The sequence below is a fragment of the Myripristis murdjan genome, chromosome 7 (assembly GCF_902150065.1).
Source record: "Myripristis murdjan chromosome 7, fMyrMur1.1, whole genome shotgun sequence".
Lineage (NCBI taxonomy): Eukaryota > Metazoa > Chordata > Actinopteri > Holocentriformes > Holocentridae > Myripristis > Myripristis murdjan.
Genome location: NC_043986.1, coordinates 26,992,439 through 27,018,850, shown reverse-complemented (window position 1 = coordinate 27,018,850; position 26,412 = coordinate 26,992,439). Strand labels below are relative to the sequence as shown.

The following is a 26,412-nucleotide window of genomic DNA, read 5'->3' as shown; positions in this document are numbered from 1 at the left end:
GTGTGTCCCACCCCGTCAGCAGTCAACCGGTCGACTGAGCATGCAGTTTGGCCTAATAAATCAGAGCACATAAGAGAAAAGGTTTATTCACTTGTGGTGAAAAAAACAAACTCCTTCAGGTTTGGTTCGGTAAACAGGACATTCACGTTCAGGCTGACAACACAAGAGCTGAACTGAAACTGAAAGTGAACAGATTAATAGAGGCGTAAACAGGGCAAATAAATTCCAGTATGTTTTTTTTTTTTTTTTTTTTTTTTTAATCCAAGGACAAGCATGTGCCAGCGTGTCAGCTGCGGTGTGTTCACGGATAACTTTTAGCCAAAGACATGACGTGATGCAAGGCAATCTGACCGTCTGCCTCAGTTGGCGCGAGCTCTTTGAAGAATAAACTGTATTTGAGTCCCGGGTTTAAAAGCAGGAGTTCCAAGCAAAACGTATAAAGATTTTATTGGATGGCAAAGGAATTAAGAGAAGGAGGATGGGGAAGGGTTAAGGTTAAGTTTAGAGCGTTATCCCTGCCAGCGTTCCCCCCTGGACTCCGTCTGTCTGTGAGAACCTAAGCGAGGTTTCCAGGGGATGCTGGGGGAGAGCCGCATTCCTATTGGCTGACTCACTGTCTTACACATTGTGCCGGCTGCTGCCACATCCATTAAGGGAAAAGGTCAGCCTGCTCTCGCTTTCTGTCAGAGCAAGCAAACAGTCATACAAACACCAGATATGGAGACACAAACAAAATCACAGATACCACACACACACACACACACACACACAGTGCACTCATATGGAATGCAGGGCAGACAGTATGGAGACTAGATTCCTGTCAGGTAGTTATTTGTGGGAGAAGGCACGTGAGGACACACACATACAAACACATACAAAATCAATACCTGCTCCCACAGCGTAAACATGTTACCTGTGTAGCATGTTGGTCTGTGTGTATGTGTATGTGTGTGTGTGTCTGTGTGTGTGTGTGTACAGACCGAATGGTTTATGTAGTCATGCAGTTTTCTGTTTGCTTTGTCTGTTCCTCCCCTTGTCTGTTTTCAAATGGAATATATTTTAATGACATTATGAGAGAGAACACTATGTATTATTGCCCCAAGCTGTCCCAGTTTCCTTATTGAATAATCCCTTCACTTGCCAAGTAAGTCATTGGTATGAAAATCCCTTTCACAATAGCACTGTGGTTTGCCAAGAGGTTGCAAGTGGTAACAGAGTAACAATGATAATCCGAAGGCAAGGCACACAGAGAGCACGGGGGGTTGAGTAAGAGGAGAAATGTGATTATTGCACCTCAAATGTAATTAAAGTTTTCCACCTCTGTGCTCCTCATCCATTTCGATTCTCTTCCTCTCTCACTTAACAAATATTTGTCATAACCTTCCCACCCACATGCATTCCCATTAGCCCCTCCCTCCCACACTGACTGCTTTCCCGTAAAGATGCTGCCTCACGCACTTCCTCATTCCAGAAAAACCAATAAAGTACACTGATGTGGCAACGCTCAAGCTTCTGCTTGCCTGTGCTCGCTTGATGTCCTTTGATCCTCAATGGGTGTGTGTGTGAATATAAGACACTTGGGGGTGATGTTGATATTAACCTATTTCTCAAGCATATTATGTGCTGATACATGATTATGTATGAGAGGTGATCAATCTTTTGATACTTTCTGGTTTCCACATACAGTGACTCAGAGCATGAGAGTCTGAATAACCACCAGAGAGACGGTGCTTTTATTGATGTACAACTCAATTACGCCTCTGCTTTTAATGCTGAGCTTTAGGGATTCGTGTGTTGCACTGGCTGAAGTCTTGACATGCGTCATATTCAACAATACAGTCTGCCAGGCGGGCTACAAAAGCTCTACATAGTTAGTTAGCTCTACATAGTTACATAGTTGCCTTCCAGATTTTGACTAGTCCTCCTTTGAGAAAAGTCTGAGTTTCTTAAAGTCTTAAAATCCTGTCTTTTTGCCTTTTTAAGTGGCTTATTTTCAAGCAGAGAATAAAACAAACCAATGAATTTCTTGGTCATATGGTGTTTGTGAGTTTCCAGCCAGGCTGACGGTAACTGCTGAGTCGGGAGAGCCTGCCAGCAGCCAGTGACCATCAATTACATAAAGACCCCCTGACTGTACTCCCTGAACTTTCCATCGGGCTGTTTTTTTGTCTGTTTTTTTTTTTTTTTTAAAGCAGTCATTAAGAATGAAGGAAACTGGGGATTATGAGACTTTTAGTTTAGAGTAATGAAGAACTTGCGAGGTTAAAAAACAGGAACTGAACCTTGACTCTTCCTGCTGGCTGTTTGTCTATGTGTGGTTGTAGACCTGCTTCCTCTGAGCTAACTCAGGTGGACACAACTCTGTGTGTGTGTGTGTGTGTGTGTGTGTGTGTGTGTGTGTGTGGACAGCAGTTGGAATGTACATAGGAGTCATGGGAGTTCCTTTCTGTTGAAATTCTCTGTCAGTGTCTTGACTGTTACTGGCTCCATTCACCAGAGTAGACAGGATATTATCATCACATGGCGATGACAGAGCAGAGGAGGACATGCACATTCACGTGCGCGCGTATACACACACACACACACAGAACAAGCAGAGTAGAGAGTGATAATATGCTACAAGCAATGCAAAAAGTGATGGTATTAACACTGTAAATACGAAAACATGCACACAAACTGCACAACTACTGGTAAGCTATGCACACATACAGAAAATGCAGACAATGATAATAGGCTAAATACAGAGTCCCAAATACTCACATGCATGTACACTCACTGACACACACACACGCACGCACACTGCACTACACAGTGCTGGCACAGGCCTTTGTCCTGGTAGAGGGTTGAACTAAGCAGCATTATCAGCAGTCAGCAGCGTTGCACTGAAGGTCTGCTGCCAAATCACTTAGCACATGGACACTGTAGTCAGATCTGTCAAAGCACAGCGAGCCACAGTGGCTGGTTGCTTAGAGTTCTGCTCTCTATTTGAAGAAAAAAAGGCTTGCACAATCATTTTTCAATGATTATCTTTTAACACATCCACGTCACCTATCCAGGTCAGACATGAAACAAGGTGACTGCAAACGTGGAGGATGCTTCCATGCGCTGTACATGCACTTTGCGCCCACAACAGAGGTGGCCTTGGCGGCGGAAGGAGGCCAAAGTTCATTCATGACTGTTGTTAGGAAATGTTTGCGTATGACATGTTGTCAATAAACAGGCTGTTAAATGGTGCTGTGCTCTGATAGCGATCCCTTAGAAATGAATCCAGTTTTTGATACGAGGCTTATTTTGGGCCAGAATTTCCTGGACCACAGTGCTGTGGTCTAATTTTAAAACACAATCACATGACTAATTGAGTGGCAGAGTGTTGTTGTTGTGCACAAGTGAGGTATTTTGGCAGAGTAATAAGAGGGATGCCGGTAATTCTCTTATTTCCTGGACAGAAGGCAGCAGAGGTAGGGTGAGGTCAGCTGCTGGCTTATATAAGCAAGGATTTTTGGCAATAAGCAAGGAAGACCGACAATGTTACCACAATGGGAAGCTGGGAGCCGAGGTCATAATAGAGGAAATATGGTAAAAGCACAATGAGAGCCAGAGGGACACTTATTCCAGTCACACTGGCAGTGGTGGTTTATTTCCAGCTATTCTTGTTAATAGGATGTAGTGCAAGTAGTAAAGAGGGAGGACTGAGTAGTCAATGGGGAAAACAGCCAAGGATTGTGGTAGTGCCTGATCCGGACTTGAGATACATGTTGTGCTTCCTCATCACGAGCCAGAGTGTGAGCAAACACACACACAACATGGAGAAATACATTTTATGAGCATCTGTTTTTGGTTAAACACACACACACACACACACCCATGCAAACCCATATACATATCGCAGCCTTGTTGACGTCTCTCTCGATCCTCCTTTTGCAGAGGCACGGTGTAAAAGAGAAGGGTGACTGTGACCCACTTCCAGCCTGACATGACCCATATCCTGCCTCTCTTCCCTAACCCAGCCTTACCGGCTCTGACCGTGCCACACACACTCCCCTCACACTGCCAGCGAGGTCACTAGCTAACTGGGCCAGCGCTTGTGTAACCGGCTTATTATATCACAAATGTTTAGTCTGGCGCTGAATTGTGAGCTGTTAAAGCAGCATTTTGTAATTCAAAACAAACAAAAAAAGATCCTCAGCCCCACATCTGCAAGAACAGAGAGGCGTTTGATAATTTTTGGTAACAGAGGCTATTTAAGGCTTACCTAATCCCTTTCAGACTGTTAGTCTAATGATTTTTATGTGACAATCAGCTTGAATGAAATGGTAAATGATCACATGGGAAGAGAACATCAGAGAGTAAAAGTGAAAAGTGGCGACAACAAAAGTGTTCCTCAACACCTTTCATGTGTGTAACTGTTTGAACTTCCACAGTATTCATCTGAACACGCTGTACACAGCAAAGGCGCCAAGCCAATTCAAATTTGGAATACATAAACTGTGGAGAGGTGCCAAAATTCACATTCCTAACCTTCTGTTCACCCTCTCCCCAGGGCAACTGCTTCAGGGAACAAAACACTGAGGTATTTTTCCTGCAGAATCCTCTAGTTGTGCTTGTACTCTGTGAGTCAAACAAAAAACATGAGTGTTTCCTGTCTGAGATTGTCTGGTGTTGACAGCCGATAGTGAGAGTGACCCGTGTGTCTGTTTGATGACCCCACTGCTTGCTGGAATGTGTCACACTCAAAGATCAATAACAATGAACTCTGATCACGAGGATGGGAGGCACACACACACACACACACACACACACACACACAGAAATCCATCAAGGAGGGTGGACATGAAGGTCAGACACACTGTGTTCAATCCAAGTAGAGACACAGAAAAAAATGATGTCCCATAGTAATTCTCTTCAAGATGGCAGATCACATAGAGAGGTCATATCAGAATAGGCTTAATGACCTATTATGAAATTCTTACCAGGTTCAATTTGTCTTCAGTTAAGACACACTTTCTTGTTTAGGGCTATGACCCAAAGTAGTATGCTTATGTGCGTGTCATACAAAAAGCTTCAAGGTAAACACGCATGCCGACACAGACACCATGTTTCTACAATGCCAAGGAGGATGCTGTGCAGTTCTTATGAGTGGATCCACATGTTTAGATTACACCCTGGCCAGACCGGCTACCTGTGTGTGATGGCTGCCTCGCTGATCTGTGGCAACTCGCATGTGTATAGCATCCACACAGACAGCAGTGCTGCTGCAGCGCTGCTACTGAATGACCTATGTGTTTACATTGAGTTTGCCTTCACTAATGGCCAATGTCATTTTTTAAATCTCTGGGACGGAAGGTCGCTGCAACACAGGACCAAGGCTGGTGAGTTCGTCATCGCCGAAAACCCACACAGCCACTCCATATAATTGCTAAGAGAGTTGTAAAAAAATATATTGTTTTACGTCGGTGACATATTCTACAGATATGGATATCAGTGAAAGGTGTCAGTTACGTAATGTTGTTGGTATGCTGTCAGTAAACCTACCAGCAGATCATTCTCCACTTTCTATTTTTGCTGGAAACCATGCGCTTCATACAAAGAAAATAGGCTTCACGCCAAAACTCTAGCTGATGCGTTGCTTCAACGAGGCTCAAGCTGCGCCTGAGACGCATTGCTCACGCAGGCTGTGTGGCTGCTCTAATCTGTTAGTATGGGCACTGCAATGAAAATCAAGAGGTTCCACTGCGCAGGAAGAGAGTGTGGTCGAGGCATTATTCACTCTACACAACAGCTTTTCCTGCTGACAAAATGGGAAAACCACTGCGGTGCTCACAGCTTCATGAGTAAACTGGTTTGGAGAATAATGCTGAACAATCTCCAGAGCAATTCTGTCCCTCACACTGAAGTTGTATCTTGACACTGCTGACAGTAGAAACCCATAGAAACATGCTACCACACTAACAACCAACACACCAATGTAGCTGGACAAACTGACATATAGATTAAAAATGAAAAACAAAACAAAATAACAGACAAAACAAGGCTACTGTTGCTGAACTACCATCATTTCCAAATTTTGTTGTAAATACAGAACCAGCTTCTCTTTCCTCAAAATGGAAAAAAATGGATGGCGAAATCTGAAATATTTCTCATTGCAGATGCTCTTGTATTATACAGGAGAACAAGTGTGAGATATTTTTGAGACCCTTTCTGAAAAAGGAGAGTCAAATGATTATGATCAGGCATTATAGCTACTCACAGCACTCTTCAGTCCAAGTCATGTTACAGAGTGTGAATTCTTCATATTCTGACATTCAAAGCAAAACCCAGGAGAAACCACTGATGTACTTGCTAATTCGAGAGCTTCAGCCAACCTCTTGGATGGGACAGCCTACAGCATAGTGAAATCTAAACCAAACATGAAAAAAGGATTTTTCCTTATGGTACAAAGACCCCACTTTCACTCAGTGGCAAAGTAACGACATCGGTTGCAGTTAATAGAAGAACAATTTAGCTGAAGGAAACCATGGATCACTGCTGGACCATGAGACTGCATCTGCACTTAAGCCATACTGGAGAATCTGTTTAAAGCTGAACAGCTGCTCCTGCAATGTCCAAGCCTCACCAAAGGCATTGGGAAGTTGAAAAACTCTCAAGTCAAGCTGCATATTGACCACAGTGTGCAACCTGTAGTTCAGTGCCGCATCGCCATCCACATAAGGAGGAAATTAGTATCTAGAGGACCAAGGCATCACTGAGAAAGTAGTGGGCCTGATGCTATGGGTGTCACCTGTTGTAGCATCTCCTAAACCTAAAAACCTAAAGAAAGTGTACCTCTATATATAAATGCGTCTGCTCAAAACACTTGTCCAGAGAGAGACACATAGCACTCATTGCTATGTTCACTGGAAATGGTCATCTACAGTGTACACTTGATCCCAGAGTTTTCCTCAGTCACCCAGCCACAGCGTGAGCTCACAAGGAAGGATGCAGACTGGTCATAGGAAACAAAACACACATATGCTCTCAACAAGCTGAAAGACTAATCAGTAATCCAGTCATGAGCTATTTTCATCTGGACAGAGAGTCAAAAGTCCACTTGGTCTTGGTGCTATTCTTGCACAGACACACAAGGTGGAAAGAAAGACAGAGACATTGTAAGACAGACAGAAAAGACAAAGACATTGTAGCTTATGCAAATACAGCACTGATTCCAGAGGAACAGTGATATTCCCAAACTGAACAAGAAGCACTGGCAATTATCTGGAGTTGTTAGCCTTTTCGTATCTGTTTCTATGTGGCTGAATTTAGCATGGTCACTGACCACAAACCACTGGAGCTCATCTTCAACAATCCAAAGTCCAAATCTTCCACACAGAGAGAAAATTAGGGACTCAAACCCCAACATTATACATTCAAAGTGATCCACAAAGCTGGAATATCTAACCCAGTAGACTACATGTACTGTCATCCACAAACACTTCACTCGTCCACAGCCACAGATGATGTCAACACTCAGGTACATGTCTCCTTCATTACAGCACACACAGTCCCAAAAGCAGTGATTCTTCAAGAAGTAAAAAGAGGCCTTTGATGATCCACTGAGACACCCCGAACCTCCGTTGGAGCGTGTTGTTCCTCAGGTTTAGGTTACTTCTGCTGTTTAAACTGTTCATATTTCTATTTTTTATATATTCCTCGTTTATAGTGTATATATTGCTTGCTGCTATTTATCATCTGTTTATACTGTGAATTTGGACATTGCCCACATCTATGCACATTGTATACATCGATGCACACTGGGTTTTGTTTTGGTTTTTTATCATCTATTTATCATCTGGGTGCTATTTATTTATCATCTGTACATACTGTAAATTTGCACATTGCTCTCATCTATGCACATTGTATACATCGATGCACACTGGTTTTTTGGGTTTTTTTGCACATTGTTTTTCGCACATTGGGTACTTAGATCTTTAGATCTCGAGTGTCATCTTTATATTCTTTATTTTTGATTTACTTAATCTTGTACTCTGTGGATACTGCTACTGGATACTGAATAAAGTATCTATCTATCTATCTACATCATCATGTCAGAGTGATCAGCTCAGGCACCTAGGACAGCCTGCAAGATAATGGTACATAATATGATCAGTCAATACTGAAAGCGTTCTACAACATCAGAGAACAGCTCTTGCAACAACTCTCGAGGAGCAACAGCACCACTCATGAAGATGGCAGTCTCACTCTCATGGGTTACAGATTGGTCATACGTCAGACCCTGCAACCTAGAGTGCTTGCTCTGGCTCATAAAGACCATCAAAGCCAAGCAGTTGCTCTGAAAATGTCTGGTTTCCAAGAGACAAACAAGCCGAAGAACTGGTATCATATACAGTATTCCCCATCAGTCATTCACACCCAAAGCCTAGCACCAGCCTTTACAAATGTCAGAGATTCCACACAGACCCTGGGAAAAGGTTGCAGTGGACCTTTGTGGACTCTTCCCTTCAAGTGACTACCTATTGGTCATTCTGGATGATTACTTAAGATTTCCCATCATGGAGGTGACTCAGTGTCTCTCATCCACCCTATGAAGCATCTCTCTGCCAAACAGACAAGTTACAGAAAGACAGGATATGAAACACTATGCAGTTGAAAGAAGGAACCATCACCATGAGAACTCAAAGAGGGCGATGGCCTAATACGCCCATTCAACCATAAACCCTTCAAAATCATCACAGTGAAACGAACAATGGTCACTGCAGAGAGACATTGACACACAATCGCAACACAGATAACACCTTAAGCTTCTAAAACACAAGCCTGAAGTCCCACTGACAACAGGAGATAATGACGGCTGTGGCGATGACTGTGTTGGTAGACATGCACGTAATCCTGAACGACAACCTAACCCTGCGGCCAGGGGGAGATATCCTGCAGGGTAAAAAGAAAACCTCCTCAAAGACTTGAATGAGGTATAGCATTAAGGCCATGTTATGTAACTGATGTAGGAGTTCATGTTACATTACTGAGTCAAAGCTACTCCCATTTTCAGGATCCTCTATTTTCACGTTTAATCCAAGCCCCATCAGACTAAGTATTTCTGAAAACAAGGAGGGACATTTCATTTGGAAGAAGGGATGTAGTTTAGTGAGAATAAGGCAGTACCCCTTTAAGAGACAGACGATCCATCATGTTTACTAGCTGTGTCAGTAGTTCCAAGGGCTTTGACCCAAATATGTATGTTTGTGTGTGTGCTGATTTCATGCAAAAGATTCAAGTTAAACATACATGATGGTGAGGACATCATGTTTCTACAAACGCCGTCTTTTACTCTGTACGTTTGCTACTGGCGTACACTGCAGCAGGTGCAAACATGCATTGCTCCTGATTAGTGATTCAAGTTGGGAAGCCTCTGAAACAGGGTTTGAACCTGGGCCCTCATATTAAAAGATGAAGTATCTTTTCATAATGCCTCTCTGCTCACCTAGAGTGTAATTCAGTTTATGTTTAAATGTCAGATGCCAGGAAACGTTTGTGGGCTTTATTAAGGTATTTATGTATAAAGCATTTTAGTATAATCTGAATTGTCCAAACATTGTAAATCCAATTGATTGGTACACCAAGCAGTTTAAAATATAATGAAAATATTTGCAAATACTGGCTTTTGAAATGATGAACAGCACTTCTCATATGTAAGAATCATTTTATTACCTCATGTTGCATTTATTATGTCAGATATTTATTTTATTTATTTTATTTTTCATGCAATCACAATAAAATATCTTACTTAATCTCAAACCAGATGCATTTTGCACAATGAATTTGGACTCATAGTTCCCAAAAGACAAAAATGTAAAGCCCACTGCCCTGTTACCCTGGTGTGAACTCTACAGAGCTTGTGATGTCTGTGGAAATACCTTTGGTTTTAGCGCCCCTCAGTGGGTAATATGTGAAACTGCAGGAAGAAAAAAAAAACTTTACATGGAAATCCTGTCTCAACAATGTCCTGTTAAATATCTATAGTGGATGTATTTAATGCTTTAATTCATTTACAAATATATTTGTTATTAGTCTACACACAGTACTCCATAATGAAAAAGTAAAAATACATTTGGAGCTCTGGGATGAGATCCTAATAACCAAAATGTGTCAAAAAGTGGTACTCGTAAAAACTATGGCATTTACAAACACAGTAAAATATCATTGTGATGCTGCTGTTGTGGCATTTATTGTGATTCTTACTGTATTTTCTTTACATTTCTATTTCTAATATTTTCATGGGTTTAAAACCAAAATAGGTGAAAACAGCAACAAAACTTGTTTAAGGATTTGTAAGTACACATGCAGTTTTCTAAATTTGCAACTACAAAAAATATTCTCTTGAATTTATATTGTAGGCTTAAATTTAGAAATATGTTTTTGATGTGATTCTCCTAAAATACAAACTTTTATGTTTATTCAGATGATTTTTTTTTTTTTTTTTTGATACCCTTGCTTTTTGCTTACTTGTGCTTTTTTTTTTTTTTGCCATAAATTATGTTTTTTCTTACCTACCATGGTACACATGTGCACCTTTGCAGAGAGGGGAAAACTTGGCTCTTCTGTTTAAACTGCTGTTGGTCTCAATCAGTGGTTTCAAAACTTTTATATCAAGAAAACTGAGATCATGAAAACAATTACTTCTTATTGTAATTTTTGCGAGCTCTTGCTTCATCAACTGATTATACAAATGAATGTGGCTAACAACAAATGACCATGATGTGATTAGCTGGTCGCAGCCAGGCACGGCTGAGGCAGACTGGCTGCTCAGAGCAACAGGCTTTGATTTGATTGGCAGATGAGAGGCGGTGCAAATTCAAACAAGAGAACCAATGAAAAACAACAAAATTTGAGCACATTCTGCCAAATGAATAGAGCCTGTCTAGATATACAGACAGCTCCTTGTATCCAACCTTGTTGCACTCAGATTTGTCCCAACAGCTTTTCTGTCTGGAAATCTGGCAAAAGAAGACTTTCCTGCATGGCAAAAAGCAGAGCAACAGAATCAATGTTATATCCTATATATAATCTTTTTTTTTTAATCAAAATGAATATATTCAGATGCAATCCCTTTGTAATCACAAACATTTTGACTAGTAACTAATTTAATTACAATTTGTCTCAGTAACTGCACCATTTTATAATTACATGTAAGTAAGTAAGTAAGTAAGCTAGTAACCTTGAGTATCATCTGTCATAGCAGACATTTACCCAGGGAGAATATAATGGTTTTTAAGGAAAACAATACACGGATTTGTTACACTCCTATATATGAATCAATCTGTGATGTTCAGTGCATTTGTGGTCAAATGTGGTCATTCACCTTTTTGTTGTATATAGTTTTCCTTCCCTTAGTCATTTCCAAGAATGTGACCAAACCTTTATTTTATAATTTTGGGAAAAAACCTAAACATGGGACAGATGTTGCTAAGCATCTCTTCTTTCTGACTCGAGTCGTGGCAAAGCTCTAAAGTGCAACCCTGATTTCACAGTTGTCTGCTTGTGCAGTTGTAGTCAGAGTCCAGCAGGTAGCTGTGTTAAGGTCTCAGACCAGAAGTGGATTGTCTAGCGCAGAAACTCTTGCCGTTATACCCCCTTCAAACTGCTCTGAATTCTTGGTCCTCAGCAGATGACCCACACACTCGTTCATCACCATGTCTTTACCCTGCCTGGAAGGATACACAGAGAGGAATGGGAGCTAAGACCAGTGAATCTTCACAAGACGTTTTACAATTAGATGTCTGGCATTTATTCCTGTGATCCACTACATTCAGTCCTGTCTGGTTAAGGCACAGCTGTGGACTTGAGACTGTCTGTTTTCCTCTTTAACTGAATAAAAGTAACCCCTACATGTCACATTCATTTACTTTGTGTACCTCCTTGGTAATGTATGCCATTCAGCAGTGTGTGTAGTATGTGATCACATGACCCAGGTGGCAATGTACTTTTCAGTAAATGTGTCCATTCCCCTATTGGCACCAAATTAGCATTATCAGAGCAGCAAGACAAACATTTTAGTAATCCACTTTGGCTGTGGTTACACTTTTCTTTTCAATATGACTTTTGTGATTCGATGCACCCGATCAGAACTTAGCCGTGTCCATATATGTGTGTGTTCTGATTTGACATTTGAATGCCACCTGCCTGACCAATTTGAATGTTAGACATTTGATAAATTGTTCAGATTGTGCCAACATGCTGTCCACACCTCACTAAGATCCAATCTCAATGCGATGCCATAGCACGTGGTCTGGCTGATTGGATCCCAACGCGAGCAAGATCCAATCTCAGACCAGGCAGACTTGACACATTAATGCATCCTGGCATGATTGGATGACAAAAGTTGGATTGAAAAGACAAGTGTAACCACAGAAAAAAAAAAAAGTTAGGACAAATTGTTCATGATTACTAATTAATCAATCAATTAGTACAGAAATAGTACAGGAATAGTGTCTGTATATGTTCATAGCATGTATGCCACTGTAAGCTGTACTGTACCTCACATAGGCTCCAAAGGCTCCTATCTCGTAACAAACAGAGGTGAGTTTGAGTGGTTGACCTGTCTTCAGCAGGATGTTTTGTTCTGTTTTGGGTCGGATCTTGTCCATCAGGATATAAGCGGCTCTCCTTTTGTCACCTTTAACTTCCTCAAGTACCCTGACAATGTCTTCTCCATAGACATTGTTCCCTGAAGCAACAGCGTGGAGACACGATGCAGCGTTTGGCAATTATAATGCACAGTATTAGATTTACAAGCTTTGTAAGGTTGCATGCGACAGAACTAGAGGGAAAATTAGACATTAAAGACAGAGTACATTTTAATAGATACCGTATCAAAAATACACCAAACGAACCTCAAAGAGGCCTCAAGACTTCAGTCTTTGACCTTTTACATAAAGAATACCAAGGACATGTACAAGCTGTTACAAAGCACTGATGTTATCATACCTCCTCCTTCTCTTTGCGGCTTCAGGACAAACTTCTCTGGGTTGGCTAAAGCCATGGCCACTGTTTGGTCACCCTCAGGACCCTAAAACCCAGAAAAAAAATCATTCAATCAGATTATGTTCATTCTATTTCTGTGACAAACACACTGACATGCCAACAGACAAAACAAACCAAAGCATGTGTTTAAGCAATCATTGAGACAAGACACAACAAGAGAAATTTCCCCCAGAATATGTAAATGTAAACATTTACACACGTTTAGATATGGATCAATCACTTGGGAGTTGAAATTGCAATTCTAAGTTACACAGACTGGCAACATTTCATTCCTGACCACCAGAGAGCAGCAACATCAGAATTTGTATCAGCCTATTTAAAGGGTGTATTAGGATAGTGTTTTTCATTAAGAAGATACAGTACATACAAGACAAGTTCACTTGTCTTATACATTTATGAGACTTTAGCCAAGAATCAAAGTAACCACTCCCATATTTACAAAGTAGAGAGTCATACTAATAGGTTAGTTATTTACAAAAGTCAGATTTCAGAGACTGAAAAAAAAAGAGAAAAAGACAGAAAATGAATTAAACAGAAATGAAGGGAAAGCTTTCTATTACTTGTAAAGAAAGCATTTCAAGTGCAATGGGGACTGGAGAAAACACATTTTAATATATCTATCTATCTATTCTGGCTCAAACCAAGGGATGAAAATACCAGGAAATACTATCCAATATCTTTAAATATCAGTTTGAGCAATTTCAGCTAGCATTTGGACCTGTGTGGCTGGTATGCAAAAATGTGCAAGTTGGCAGATCTTATGAATTTTCATTAAAGGGGCCTCTCTACGAGGTGAAACGTTGTCAGACTTATCACTGTTTGTACAACAGAGACTGGCTTTAGCAAAGACAAGTAAAGACAGTGTTCAAGTCATGAAAGACTTTCTCCACAGCGACAATGTTTTTCATTTTCAAAGTTTTGTTTAAAAAGCACATTTAATCATTAGCTGTACCATTACTACTTACATCACTCATTCACACACTGAACTAGGAATGAGTGAAATAAATGAGCAAAGACTGAAAGTCACTAACTAAACAGGCTTATAGACTAGCCATTGAGGCTAACACCCTGGACGAGGGGCCTCATTTATAACCATTGCATATGCACAAAACGGGGCCTGAAATTGGCGTATGACACTTTCCATGCAAAAGTTGTGATTTATTAAAAAAAAAAAAAAATTGACAGGAGAATGTACGGTCCTCCACGTAAATTCTGAGCCTTGCGTACACACATCTTGGAGACAGGGGAAACTGGCAACGCAGATGGTGAGGTGGTGAATTCCCATACGCAAATCTGATATATGGCCATATATGTAAACTACATATTGAGTATATATGTCCATGTATGTCTCATACATATATGATAATTATATAGGCATATATGACAAATGTATTTTAAAGTATAGCAAAAATGGCCACTTTCAAATATGTTCCATATATTTTTCCAAATATACACATATATGGCAAATATATTTCTATTGCATAAATGTTAATATATGACTTAGTCATATACTGTTAATCATATTAAGGATCCAAATCATACTTGCCAACATTGGGTTGTGAAAAACAGGGAGATTTTTTTTTTTTTTTTTCTTTGAATGTACTTGCCACCTGCGTGGACATGTGGTAAACCAGCAGTCCTATGCTGTTTGTAGGTTGTGTAGTATTGTTGTTCCTGCTCAGGTGGGGAGTTGAACCCTGGTCTCCTGCATGGCAGGCAGAGACACTATCCACTATACCAGTGGGGCTTGTGTGGCCCAGGTCAGAAATGAGGCTCTATAAAGCACACAGCATGAGTGACAGTGGTGCTTGGGAGAGTCGCCTAAAAGTAGTGGTCAAACAACTTTTATCTCAATGACAGTAAGTCCAAGTGGAAAATATAAGATATCATGAGAAAGGTAAGGCTTTGGGCTTTCAAACTTTGTCAAATTATTTTCAAACTCCCAAAAATCCCTGAGATTTGGCAAGTTAAAAAAGTGTGTGTTTCTCCTTCTCTCCCCAGATTTTGGGTTCCAGATATAATGGGAGTCTATGGGGGAGAGAGCTGACACTCCTGCCTCGTTAAGTGTCACCGTTTAAAAAGTTGAAGCTACTTTGCGTTTGTATTTACATTTTTCAAAGCACAACTAGTTTTCCTACTACTTTATCCTGAATTTATGCATGTGGAGTGAAAACTGTCTCTCTTTCTCTATCCATCTCGTCTGTCTGAACGCTGAACTGAGCGGAAGACAGAAACCCCGCCGACAGTATCAGCGCTACTTAGTGAGTGAGTGAGTGAGTGAGTGAGTGAGTGAGTGAGTGAGTGACTGAGTGACGTCACCGGCCGCAGGCAGGCCAGGGTCGCCAGATACTGTGACAAATACCCCCCACAATCTGACTTGTTTCCTTCACTGTAAAATCGGGAGATTAGCGGGAGAAACTACTGACTGGGAGCATTGCGGGAGATAGGGTTAAAAATCGGGGGTCTCCTGCATGAATCGCGAGAGTTGGCAAGTATGATCCAAATATAGGTATACATAATTGCATCATATATGTGCAAAACAAATACATCTGCCACATATTGACACTTAAGGTTCTTAATATATGTGGAAAATAAATAATGTAATCCAGTATATGCACATATATGTTACCTTATGTCAGAGACCAAATATTTACGCCATATATTTGCACACATATCCTGAAATATATGTCCAAATATGTGAACTTATATGTCCCATTATTTAATATATATGTTCATATATGGCCATATATCAGATTTGTGTATGGGAACATTCAAATGTGGCGCTACGGATGGCGGTGGAAGTGAGCAAGAGGGTCGAAGTTCAGGGATGACATATGTAGTGTGCATACGCATGCATACTGTATACCAGTGGTTCTCAACCTTTTTGGGGTCCTGGACCCCCTGCATATTTTTGATCGACCCTGAGGACCCCCCCGATCGGGGTGTGTGTGTGTGTGTGTGTGTGTGGGTGGGTGGGGGGTGGGGGGGGTTAGAGGTGCAATTTGTTAGAAACAGCAGAATTGCATTATGGCATTTAATTATTCTTTGAGGAAAATAAGAGCTTTCAGTTGTAACTTCCAGAACAAAACAACTTATGCAGTACTGCAGTGTTTCCAGTTTTCTTTTCCCACAACACTTTCCTTCATATGTTTCACAATAAAAGCATTATTAAGAAATGAATGGTGTATGCCCACTGAAACGCTAGGGGGCTCATAATTTGAAAAGGATGCAGATCATGTTAAGTTTGTATTAACAGTGTCATGCAGTTACTTTAACAATGCATCTCTGATTAAAATAAAGTGAATTAGGGCCTGCTCACATTAGGGCCGTTTGTTCTGTATCCTGCTAAAGCAAAAATGCCCCCCTCCCCAGTCCCTGGCTGGCCTGCACTCACATTACATAAAGCCCAAACGCGCCCAAGCACGATTGCCCCCGGTACGTACGTCATCACGTTGAAATACGACAACAGGTATGGTCCGACTTCATCATAAATCAGTATAGTTCAAATACATTTATCATGTCTTCCTTTTAACTAAAAGACATTTTTGTTCCTTTTAATAAAACATGGGATGTTTGTTTACCTTGACAGTTTCGGAGGTAACTTCCTCCTTCTTCAGAAAGGTCCAACTGACAGCCGGAGCGGCACCTGGCAGAACCGGCAGAACCTGACTGGGTGCCGCGGCCGGTGCCGTCCGGCATCAGGTCTGCCGGATCTCCACGCACACAGACTGCTGTACTTTCATTATAAACCGACTTTTGTTTATATGCGGTTGCAGCAGCACAACAGACAGCCACACAGACAACATAGTTGATTACTGATTGCGCAACGCGGCCATTCGCCGGTAATCGCACCGCGCGCATTAAACAGTTTTGCAGAGGCAGGAGGAAAGTTGCATGATTTACGTGGTATCAACGTTCGCGCGCTGCGTGCGTGACCGTGCATGTGCTCGTGTATGCGCCCGTACCTTCCAACCGTGCCAGAGGGGAAGTGTACTGTATTCAAGCACGGAACGGAGCGCTCACACTAGTCAAATAATCCGGATTTTAGGGGCAAACGTGCCTGGGCGCTCCTTACACTTGTGAAACAGATGGAATTAGGAAAAAAAAGTCCTTTTACCCTCTCTAGTTTAGGTAGATAAAGGTCTCAGTCACATTTGAGTAAAATAATCTTACTTCTATAAATGTCATAGAATCTTTTTAAAAAGATTTTATTTTCACGGACCCCTTGCAATTACACCACGGACCACTAGGGGTCCGCGGACCCCCGGTTGAGAAACACTGCTGTATACTACACTACATACTTTGTAAGGGCAGTTGCAGTACATACTGAAAGTAAAAAGCAGAAGTATGCGATTTGGAACGTAGCCTAAGTCTGGATTTTTTTTTTTTTTTTTGGAATACGCCATTTTCGACTTTTGGGGCATACATACACTTTTAGTATTGATCCTACGCAATGTTTTGTAAATGAGGCCCCCAAACTGGTGTCGCTCCCTCACCATGTCTAGAGAGTAGAGGCCAGCGAAGGTGGCTCTGATCTGCTCCACCACTTGCGGCTGGTCGGGGAAAAACCTCTCCAGGACTCCAGGCCTGGCCAGTTCCTGTTGGACCTTCTTGGTTCCAGCCAGATGGGTGCTGATGTCTGGACATTTCACAGCCAGAGAGCGCTCCATCAGAAGACGAACATCCCAACTCTGAACCAAACAGGAATTATATGTTAGAAATGAATGGCTGTTGAGCTGGTGGGGAGAGACAATGAGGGAACAAATAAAAAAAGACAAAAGCTACTTCAGAATCAACAAAAAGCTAAAATGTAAATTGGCTCAGTGTCATGGTTTCATGTTTTCTATGTTTTTGGATTTTAGGTTGGACTAATGTTTTTCTGTTTCCCAGTTCCCATCAGTGTTTTCACCTGTGTCTTGTTTGCCCCTCCCAGTTCCTCACCTGCCCTGTGTCTGGTAATTATCTGGCCCTGCTTTCCAAATCACATACTTCTACTTTTTACTTTTAGTAAAAACTAGAAGTATTTGAATGTTGTTGTCAAAATGCCGGTGCTGTTTCATACTGCGCTGTCGTCTGTCATATTTCTTATCTTCTTCCTGTTGCTTCTGCTGTCACTGAGCGAGGTGAGTGCGATGTTTGTGTCGTGTTGTCTTCCGTATGTGGGCGTGGGTTGTACATGCAGCTCAGTCAGTGCGAGGTAACTTCTGCTGCACAAAGGATTATGGGTCAGAATGGCCATAGAAGCAAGCTGACATGCATACTGCGAAATCTGACCAGATGCAGTAGAACATCCTGGTACTCTTGGCATACTGCATCTAACATACTATGTATTGGGACATACTAATTCTTTTTTTGCCTACTAAATAGTATGGTAGTATGGGTATTGGATTGCAGGGCCAATGTTTCCCTAAGCCTATTCTCTGTGTTCTCCTGTCTTGTGCTACAGCCCCTTCTGCAGGCGTGTCTTGTTTCCTCATTAGTTCTTGTGTATTTAAGTCCTGTTTCAAGTGCTTTTCCTTATCTGTTCATTGTTTTGTCATTCCTGCCTGTGTTCCCAGTGTTTCCGGCATTTCCCTGTGAGTTTTAATGCTCCTGCGTTTGGGTCCAACCACCACCTCCACCCATGACACTCAGAGCCATTCAATCTTTTATGCAAACAGTATTGATGAGTATTCAAATAATAACCGACCTGTTCTTTGTAATTTTCGGGCATGAATCCATGACAGTAGAACACAACAGCTACCTCCAGTCCATCTCTGCAGAGTTATAGAGTTATAAGGTGAAGGAAATGTCTTCAAAAACATCACTGTATGGCTAAAACCTGTAACTACTCACTCTGTTAATGAAAGTATCTGTTCTGTTTAGTTCATAAGATTCATAGTGTCAGTTAAAACAGAAAAAAAGATTTGATGTATTTAATTTCATGTATTTCATTGTGTTTTCCTTGAATGGGAATAGTAAAAACTGCAGTACCGCCACCTACTAGCCGATTCTAGTTTTGTGGTTAGTGTTTTGTCAATGTTGAATAAAACTTTATCCAGGAAGTGAGAAAGCAAGTAAGAGAGAGCTCATTTTGCCAGCTTCCAGTGATAATCAGCCACTTCAGCATACAGCTTGTTTTGAGTTGCACCGTCGGTACGTATTAACACATTTATGTGAATTTTACTGTCATGTGTTGATGTTTAAGTGGCAACCTTTATATTTTATGCTTATTAGAAATATATTTTACCTATATTTCTTTCTAGCATCCTCTGTTTGTTAGCCATACTAGTTTTTGGTTGATATAGTGCATAAATATGATGTGAAATAATATATTTGATGATTTATGCATCTGCAGAAATGTAATAGTCATGATTATGCTATTTTGTTTATTTTCCCTTTAGTTTCACACTTTACACCTGTAATAAACCTGGCAAAAAAAAAAAAAAAAAAAAAAAAGAGAGATACCCAGAGTCTTGTTTGGAGTGGAGCGTTTAGCTGCCTGTCAATACATGCATGGGACGCATTGAGGAAAGAACAGTATCATTAGTGGTTGAAAGGCAAACAGATTCTGATTTTGCCCACACCACAGCATTGCCTTGTCCCACTCCAATTTGAAATTCTGTGTTTCCACAGCAGTTTTAAAGTAAAAGCATACCTACACAAACAATTTTTTGTCACCGTTAAGATGTCCTGTGCTTGACACCTCCTCAAACTTTCTTCGGATAACACGAATGCCTCTGCACAGAAAAAAAGAAAAATTGTTTTCTCATTTTAGTCTAAAATGCTTCCTGTCCCACGGGCGATTGATAAGTTTGAGGCCAATGTTAGAAGGAGATGAGCGATAGTTTCCTCTGAATTTACTTGGAATTCAACTTGTTCAACTGAATGATTACACAAAAAGTTTCATCTTATTAGTTTGAGGTTGTTTTTTCTGTTATGAGTAATCAAACCTTGGAAGTTAGTGGAAAATGGAAAACATCAGCAATTGTGTAGTTATCTCCTATTTTGGTCTTAAGGGCTTAACACCCAAGGATGGTGGATCTGGTGCCTGGAGGATGCCCCGTCATACAGCTTGGTAAAGAAACAGGCTGCTGAGATCAAACGTGGCAGAAAGCCTGGAAGATGATTGCTGATGACAGATAATATCATCGCAGCAGAACAACAAATAGCTGAATATGATGTTTCCACTGAGCTGGGAATGCCCCAGGGATGCGTCCTGAGGCATACCCAGCATCCATCATCAATCGTCAATCAACAAATTCTAACTGTCCAAAATGTCACCTTGTTGGGTCCCAAAACTTCGTGGAGCTGATCAGAAACGGACTTGGCATAATATGCCAAGTAACAAAGTTGTCAAGGATTTTCTCTGGCAATGCATGGCCATAAATGAGACTTGAGTCTATGGCTTTCGAATCAGAGACAAAAGAACAACCAAAGCAATGGAAAACGCCCAGGTATGCCTCCCAGGAAAGCCAAGACAGTGATGTCCCCAGGCAAGGTGCTGGCCACATTTTTCTGGGATGCAGAATTATATGTGGACTAAAGGGTCACACTATCACCAAACCAACTAAACTGATCTCCTGAGACAGCTGGAGATTCAGTGTGGAAAGCCAACCTAAAGAGTGCCTCTCCACCAGGACAATGCTCCAGCTCACATGTCCATAGTGGCCGTGGCTGCTACCCAGAAATATGGATTTGAACTGGTTACACACACAATTAGCCTGATTTGGCACCCTCTGACTCCTTCTAACTTAGGCCATGAACTTATCAATCACCACTCATATACTGTTGCTGGTAAGGTTTAGTATGAGGATGTTATTGTAGCAGAATTACATGCAAATATATGTGAAGAGTCGTGTAACTGTATTTCAATCTGTGCCTGCATAAACAGATTTCCAGCTCATGGAGCAAAATACTTAGACTTTTCATCCATTAATATCTAATGTATATTTACAGATTTGTCAACACATTCACAAATTCTGTGCCATTGCAAAACAGATTTGGATAGGCTATTACACATTTACAAATCTGGATTCTGAGTTCACATTTGCAGATTCCTGTACACATTCACACAAATTTCAGAATACATTTCGAGATTCTTTTGCACCTTTACAAATCCGATTACACACACACAGACTGAGATACAGTTAGACAACTCTCCACACACGTGCAAATAATTCTACAATAATATTGTCAAAATTTAGACAAATCCTCCAATTTGACTTGTTTTTATTAACAGGTTTCTAGGTAAAATGTAAGAACTTAACATTTCAATGTAATGCCCCTACCTTCTCCAGAGCTGATGCTCAATGCAACGTTGACCAAGTTTGTGAAGTTGGACATCCTCAACCAGAAACATAACTACCGCCCTGTGGAGGGAATTATTCATTCGTTATCAACCAACATCAGTCAGATAGATAATTCATTTCATAGTGTATATGTGCATCAAAAAGAAATAATTAAAGGGAGTTTGTCAACCAAAGCTAATAATACACTATATTACCAAAAGTATTCGCTCACCCATTCAAATGATCAGAATCAGGTGTCCTAATCACTTGGCCTGGCCACAGGTGTATAAAATCAAGCACTCAGGCATGCAGACTGTGAAACAAGACATTTGTGAAAGAATGGGCCGCTCTCAGGAGCTCAGTGAATTCCAGCGTGGAACTGTCATAGGATGCCACCTGTGCAACAAATCCAGTCGTGAAATTTCCTCGCTCCTAAATATTCCACAGTCAACTGTCAGCTCTATTATAACAAAATGGAAGCGTTTGGGAACAACAGCAACTCAGCCACGAAGTGGTAGGCCACGTAAAGTGACGGAGAGGGGTCAGCGGATGCTGAAGCGCATAGTGCAAAGAGGTCGCCGACTTTCTGCACAGTCAATTGCTACAGAGCTACAAACTTCATGTGACCTTCAGATTAGCCCAAGTACAGTACGCAGAGAGCTTCATGGAATGGGTTTCCATGGCCGAGCAGCTGCAGCCAAGCCACACATCACCAAGTGCAATGCAAAGCGTCGGATGCAATGGTGTAAAGCACGCCGCCACTGGCCTCTAGAGCAGTGGAGACGCGTTCTCTGGAGTGATGAATCACGCTTTTCCATCTGGCAATCTGATGGACGAGTCTGGGTTTGGAGGTTGCCAGGAGAACGGTACATTTCAGACTGCATTGTGCCGACTGTGAAATTTGGTGGAGGAGGAATTATGGTGTGGGGTTGTTTTTCAGGAGCTGGGCTTGGCCCCTTAGTTCCAGTGAAAGGAACTTTGAATGCTTCAGGATACCAAAACATTTTGGACAATTCCATGCTCCCAACCTTGTGGGAACAGTTTGGAGCGGGCCCCTTCCTCTTCCAACATGACTGTGCACCAGTGCACAAAGCAAGGTCCATAAAGACATGGATGACAGAGTCTGGTGTGGATGAACTTGACTGGCCTGCACAGAGTCCTGACCTGAACCCGATAGAACACCTTTGGGATGAATTAGAGCGGAGACTGAGAGCCAGGCCTTCTCGACCAACATCAGTGTGTGACCTCACCAATGCGCTTTTGGAAGAATGGTCAAAAATTCCTATAAACACTCTCCTCAACCTTGTGGACAGTCTTCCCAGAAGAGTTGAAGCTGTAATAGCTGCAAAAGGTGGACCGACATCATATTGAACTCTATCGGTTAGGAATGGGAAGGCACTTCAGTTCATAGTATGAGTAAAGGCAGGTGAGCAAATACTTTTGGTAATATAGTGTACCTCATAGCTATGAGATGTTCTTCCTTTCTGATTAACCTTAGATACATTGGTGTCATGTGATGACTTCTACCATCAGTACACTTACTCCTGTTGTCCGTAGAGCTCCCAGGCCCTGGCTAGTGCTCTGGTCATTCCAGCTATGCAGTTGTTTTCAGGGACACACTGGCTCTCTTCCAGCAGACCAAGCATCTGCAGGATACGTCTAATGGGAATGTAAACATTTTATTATTGGCTTCACATCCGGTAACTAAAAACTCCAGGGAGGACTCAAGAATGTAGTACACTGATCTGGAGGAGGATGAGAACATTTTTAGACAGATGTAATACAAAAACATGCTTTAGCTGTTCGCCACATCCTTGATTGAATTTAGACTACTTGCCATCTAGTAGCATTGGAACTGTCTCTTCCACAAATGCACACCCTACAGTACCTGTGCACCACAGGAAGATTGCCAGAGATACAAATTCCACCAACTGCAATGGTGTTGATTTCTGTCTGCTTCAGAGAACAAGTCCCATCCTCTCTCTGGTCCAGCATGTAGTCAGACCGGTTCAGCCCCATCACAATGGACTGGCAACACACAAAGAGTTCACATGCAATTCCAAATCTCACAAAACATGAATATTTGTGAACAATTTGAAGAATAATCTTTGTCATTGAAAAAACAACTTACAACCTACCTGTGTGATTGGTGATAGTTATTAAGAGAATTTTTTGAAAGTCACAATATAGTACTGCAGCTGATTAAGTAGAATAAAGTTATAAACTGTCCAATCAAAGCATAGTGTAAGTACTGCGGGAAAAAAAAGAGTGAAAATACTGTATGTGATCAGTTCATACCTTAGTCCTGCCTTCCTGCTGAACTTCTCTGTATAACCTAAACAGATTAGCTGTGAAGTCATCTGCTTGGATAGTACTGTGATGTGGAAACAGACAAATCATAAAACATCATATGATATCAGAAAATTAATTACTGCAGCAACTAACCACAAAAGCCATTTTTTTTCTGAACTAGCCAAATGACCATGGCAAATTCAGTGTCCATTCTACTCCATTCAAGTTCTGTAGTTTTAAAAGCAGGACAGAACTTTCTTATTGTCTGGGTAATGTAAAAGTGCAGACATACCCTGAGCTATTGCATTCGTATCCTTGTATGACCAGGCTCATCCTCATTGACTATTGTCAAGAGCTGTGATCTGCTGCTACTGCTTCACTCTAATATTACTTAAGATTTGAACATTAACACCAAATGTGTTTCATGTTCAAAGCTCTAAGGTGTTAGGATCCAGTTGTCAACCTGTTTATTCTGTACATACCTGTAGCATTATATATTATTCATTTCATACCTGCACTTTACAGCAACAGTTATTTATTAATTTGCACTATGTATATATATATATATATATATATATGTGTGTGTGTGTGTGTGTGTGTGTGTGTGTTAATATATATATAATATATATGTTTATTTATATATATAATATGTTTATCATATAATGTGTATATACTGTACATTTGTATTTAATACACTGCTAAGCACTTCTGGTTGGATGCTAACTGCATTTCGTTGCTCTGTACTTGTGACATGTGCAATGACAATAAAGTTGAATCTAATCTAATCTAATCTAATTAACAACACCTGAATGGTCTGGATGTAAGTAGCCTTGCTGGAGCTAGTCGTTTAACTTCAGGTGTCTGCTGGGCTGAAAAGCAAGGGCTGCCCCTCTGTTTCATGCTCCATGGCAGAGCTTTCCACCAATCATGGACCCTCAGATATAGTCAGGTCAGGTTGGGTAAAGTTGCGAAAGAGATCTGTTGAACCAAATTTAAATACGCCTGGAAAAGTAGTTCTTTCAGGTCTATGGATATTCTCATTTATCCAGGTCATCGTTCTCTTGGGGTCTTTCTAGTCTACACTAGTCTGACTAGTGCGGACCAGAAAGACCGATGAACTGATGAAGCTCCTTGGATAAGAGGCGAAACGTCTTCCTAAGCCAAATATGTCCAGTTGCCTATGATTCAGTTTGCCCAAAGAGTAGTTCTTTCAAGTGCTTTAATGGGTTTGGAATCAAGACTCAACTCCAAAGCTAAGAATCTCTTTCAGAAATGTAGATTCTGTGCACTCATATTTAAAGCCAGGTCTATTTAAAGCTACGCCTATGGGAATTTCCAAGTAAACAGGGATTGAAAGCAGGTTTTGTCTTGTGTGGTTTGATTACCCCACAAACTGCCTCAGTGCTGAGTTGAAGTATGCACTGATACACCCTGTGCATTTGTCTTGTCTTGTTTCTTTAATTGCATCACTGTAGAATGGCTTTGTATTTATTCCTTTTTTATGCAGTTTTGTTTTAAAGATTTCAATAAACCAGCCTGTAATTGTCAACCATACTACGTCAACCATTTTGGCTGACCTTTGAAAATGACTGTGGTCAGTTCCATCCTCCTCAGCTCAGGTGTGAGTGGCCTATCACTGAGGATGACATATTAGCATGAAATCTCAAAATCAAAATCAGGCAAGTGAATGCCCACACTTACACACATACACCAACCCTGAGAAAAAAGAAAAAAGGAAAGAATAGAAAAGAAAAAAAAAGAAAAAAGACATTTCTACATTCGAACTTCTTCCATCTTCTTGGTGTAAATCATATGCAAGGTTTATTGTGGAATTCACATTGGGTCTAACTGGAAAGGCAGAGAGCAGTCAAAAAGACCTTCTTGTCCACGTTCCAGTCCAGACATTATCATTCCCTGCAGAATACCTTGCAAGAGCCTCCTCCAAAAAGCCTGGATCCTGGCTGATCCTGTCCACCAGCAGGTTGTAGTGAATTTGCAGTGCCAGAGCCTGGAGGAACTTGGCTTTGGGCACAGGGGATGGAAAGAGTGTGAACGGAGTGTAGGTAATTACCTGTAACCACAAAGTAAGTGAACAAACATGAAAAATCCGAGTAGATTCATATTGCTTTTGTTCCCAAGGAGACTGCCACCATTTAAAAATTGAATTCACACTCACACTCACATTTATTTTTCCCAGCAATTGTTATGTAAATTATACAACCACCCATTTTTGTATTTTCTCAAACACTTAAGTAAATGTATTGCACTATGTCGGACTGTAGTAGCGCCGCTATAAATCATAAGACATCTTACTCATCTGGTTTGGTGTTACTCTGAACAATTGAAAATCCTCACCTCAGATGAATTGGGGTTCTCAAATATCCGAAGTAAAGCCCCATGTTGAAGAGCTAATTCTTTTGCTTCATCTGCCAAATCCTTTAATCTGTCCGGATCTTTGATCAAGCCCTCCAGTATTTCATTTGTTGCCATTACAGCTGTGCTTAGTCTCCCCAGTGAAAGGATGGAAGCAGCCTGTGAACGGAAGTTTCCCACTCAGAAATGATTGTGGGAAAGCTGGGTGTGGTGAGGGGACAACTGCAACACTTGTGGCTTTGCCCAACCAAATTTATGACATTTCTGCTTAATGCATAGTAAATTTGCATCCGAACAATTTCCATAAGAACTGTCCCTGGAAAATCGTAAAAAAAAAAAAAAAATCCAGAGCCACTTTGCCTTGAATTCTGTCTGCGAAAATACATGACCAGAGCATTATTGCTCTCTATCACATTTTCAAGCGGTGGTTGGAAATAACCAG

General features: G+C 41.1%; 1 protein-coding gene across 3 annotated transcripts; it reads right to left on the bottom strand.

Annotated features, from left to right (window-relative positions):
- Nucleotides 1–10,457: 10,457 nt before the first annotated feature.
- On the bottom strand, nt 10,458–26,103 carry LOC115361966 (glutathione synthetase-like). 3 transcript variants are annotated; one of them, XM_030055695.1, is made up of 12 exons: nt 25,953–26,103; nt 25,523–25,668; nt 23,604–23,679; nt 23,194–23,333; nt 22,848–22,964; nt 21,306–21,386; nt 19,677–19,754; nt 18,725–18,791; nt 17,532–17,726; nt 12,979–13,060; nt 12,529–12,718; nt 10,458–11,699 (listed from the first exon to the last, which is right to left on the bottom strand). In XM_030055695.1, the coding sequence occupies exons 1-12, from the start codon at nt 26,085–26,087 to the stop codon at nt 11,576–11,578; spliced, it is 1,431 nt and encodes a 476-aa protein (XP_029911555.1). In that variant the 5' UTR covers nt 26,088–26,103; the 3' UTR covers nt 10,458–11,575. The 3 variants fall into 3 exon arrangements, with proteins under 3 accessions (XP_029911555.1, XP_029911556.1, XP_029911557.1); XM_030055696.1 differs by lacking the exon at nt 19,677–19,754; XM_030055697.1 differs by lacking the exons at nt 23,194–23,333; nt 23,604–23,679.
- Between the last annotated feature and the right edge of the window lie 309 nt (nt 26,104–26,412).

What these genes read in the sequence shown, in the direction of transcription:
- LOC115361966 (XM_030055695.1), bottom strand. Translation starts at nt 26,087, where the DNA reads ATGGCAACAAATGAAATACTGGAGGGCTTGATCAAAGATCCGGACAGA. An exon ending in AGAACCCCAATTCATCTGAG is followed by an intron (nt 25,669 to 25,952) that starts GTGAGGATTTTC and finishes TTGTGGTTACAG; the next exon opens with GTAATTACCTACACTCCGTT. An exon ending in GAGCATCAGCTCTGGAGAAG is followed by an intron (nt 19,755 to 21,305) that starts GTAGGGGCATTA and finishes TTTTCTGTGCAG; the next exon opens with AGGCATTCGTGTTATCCGAA.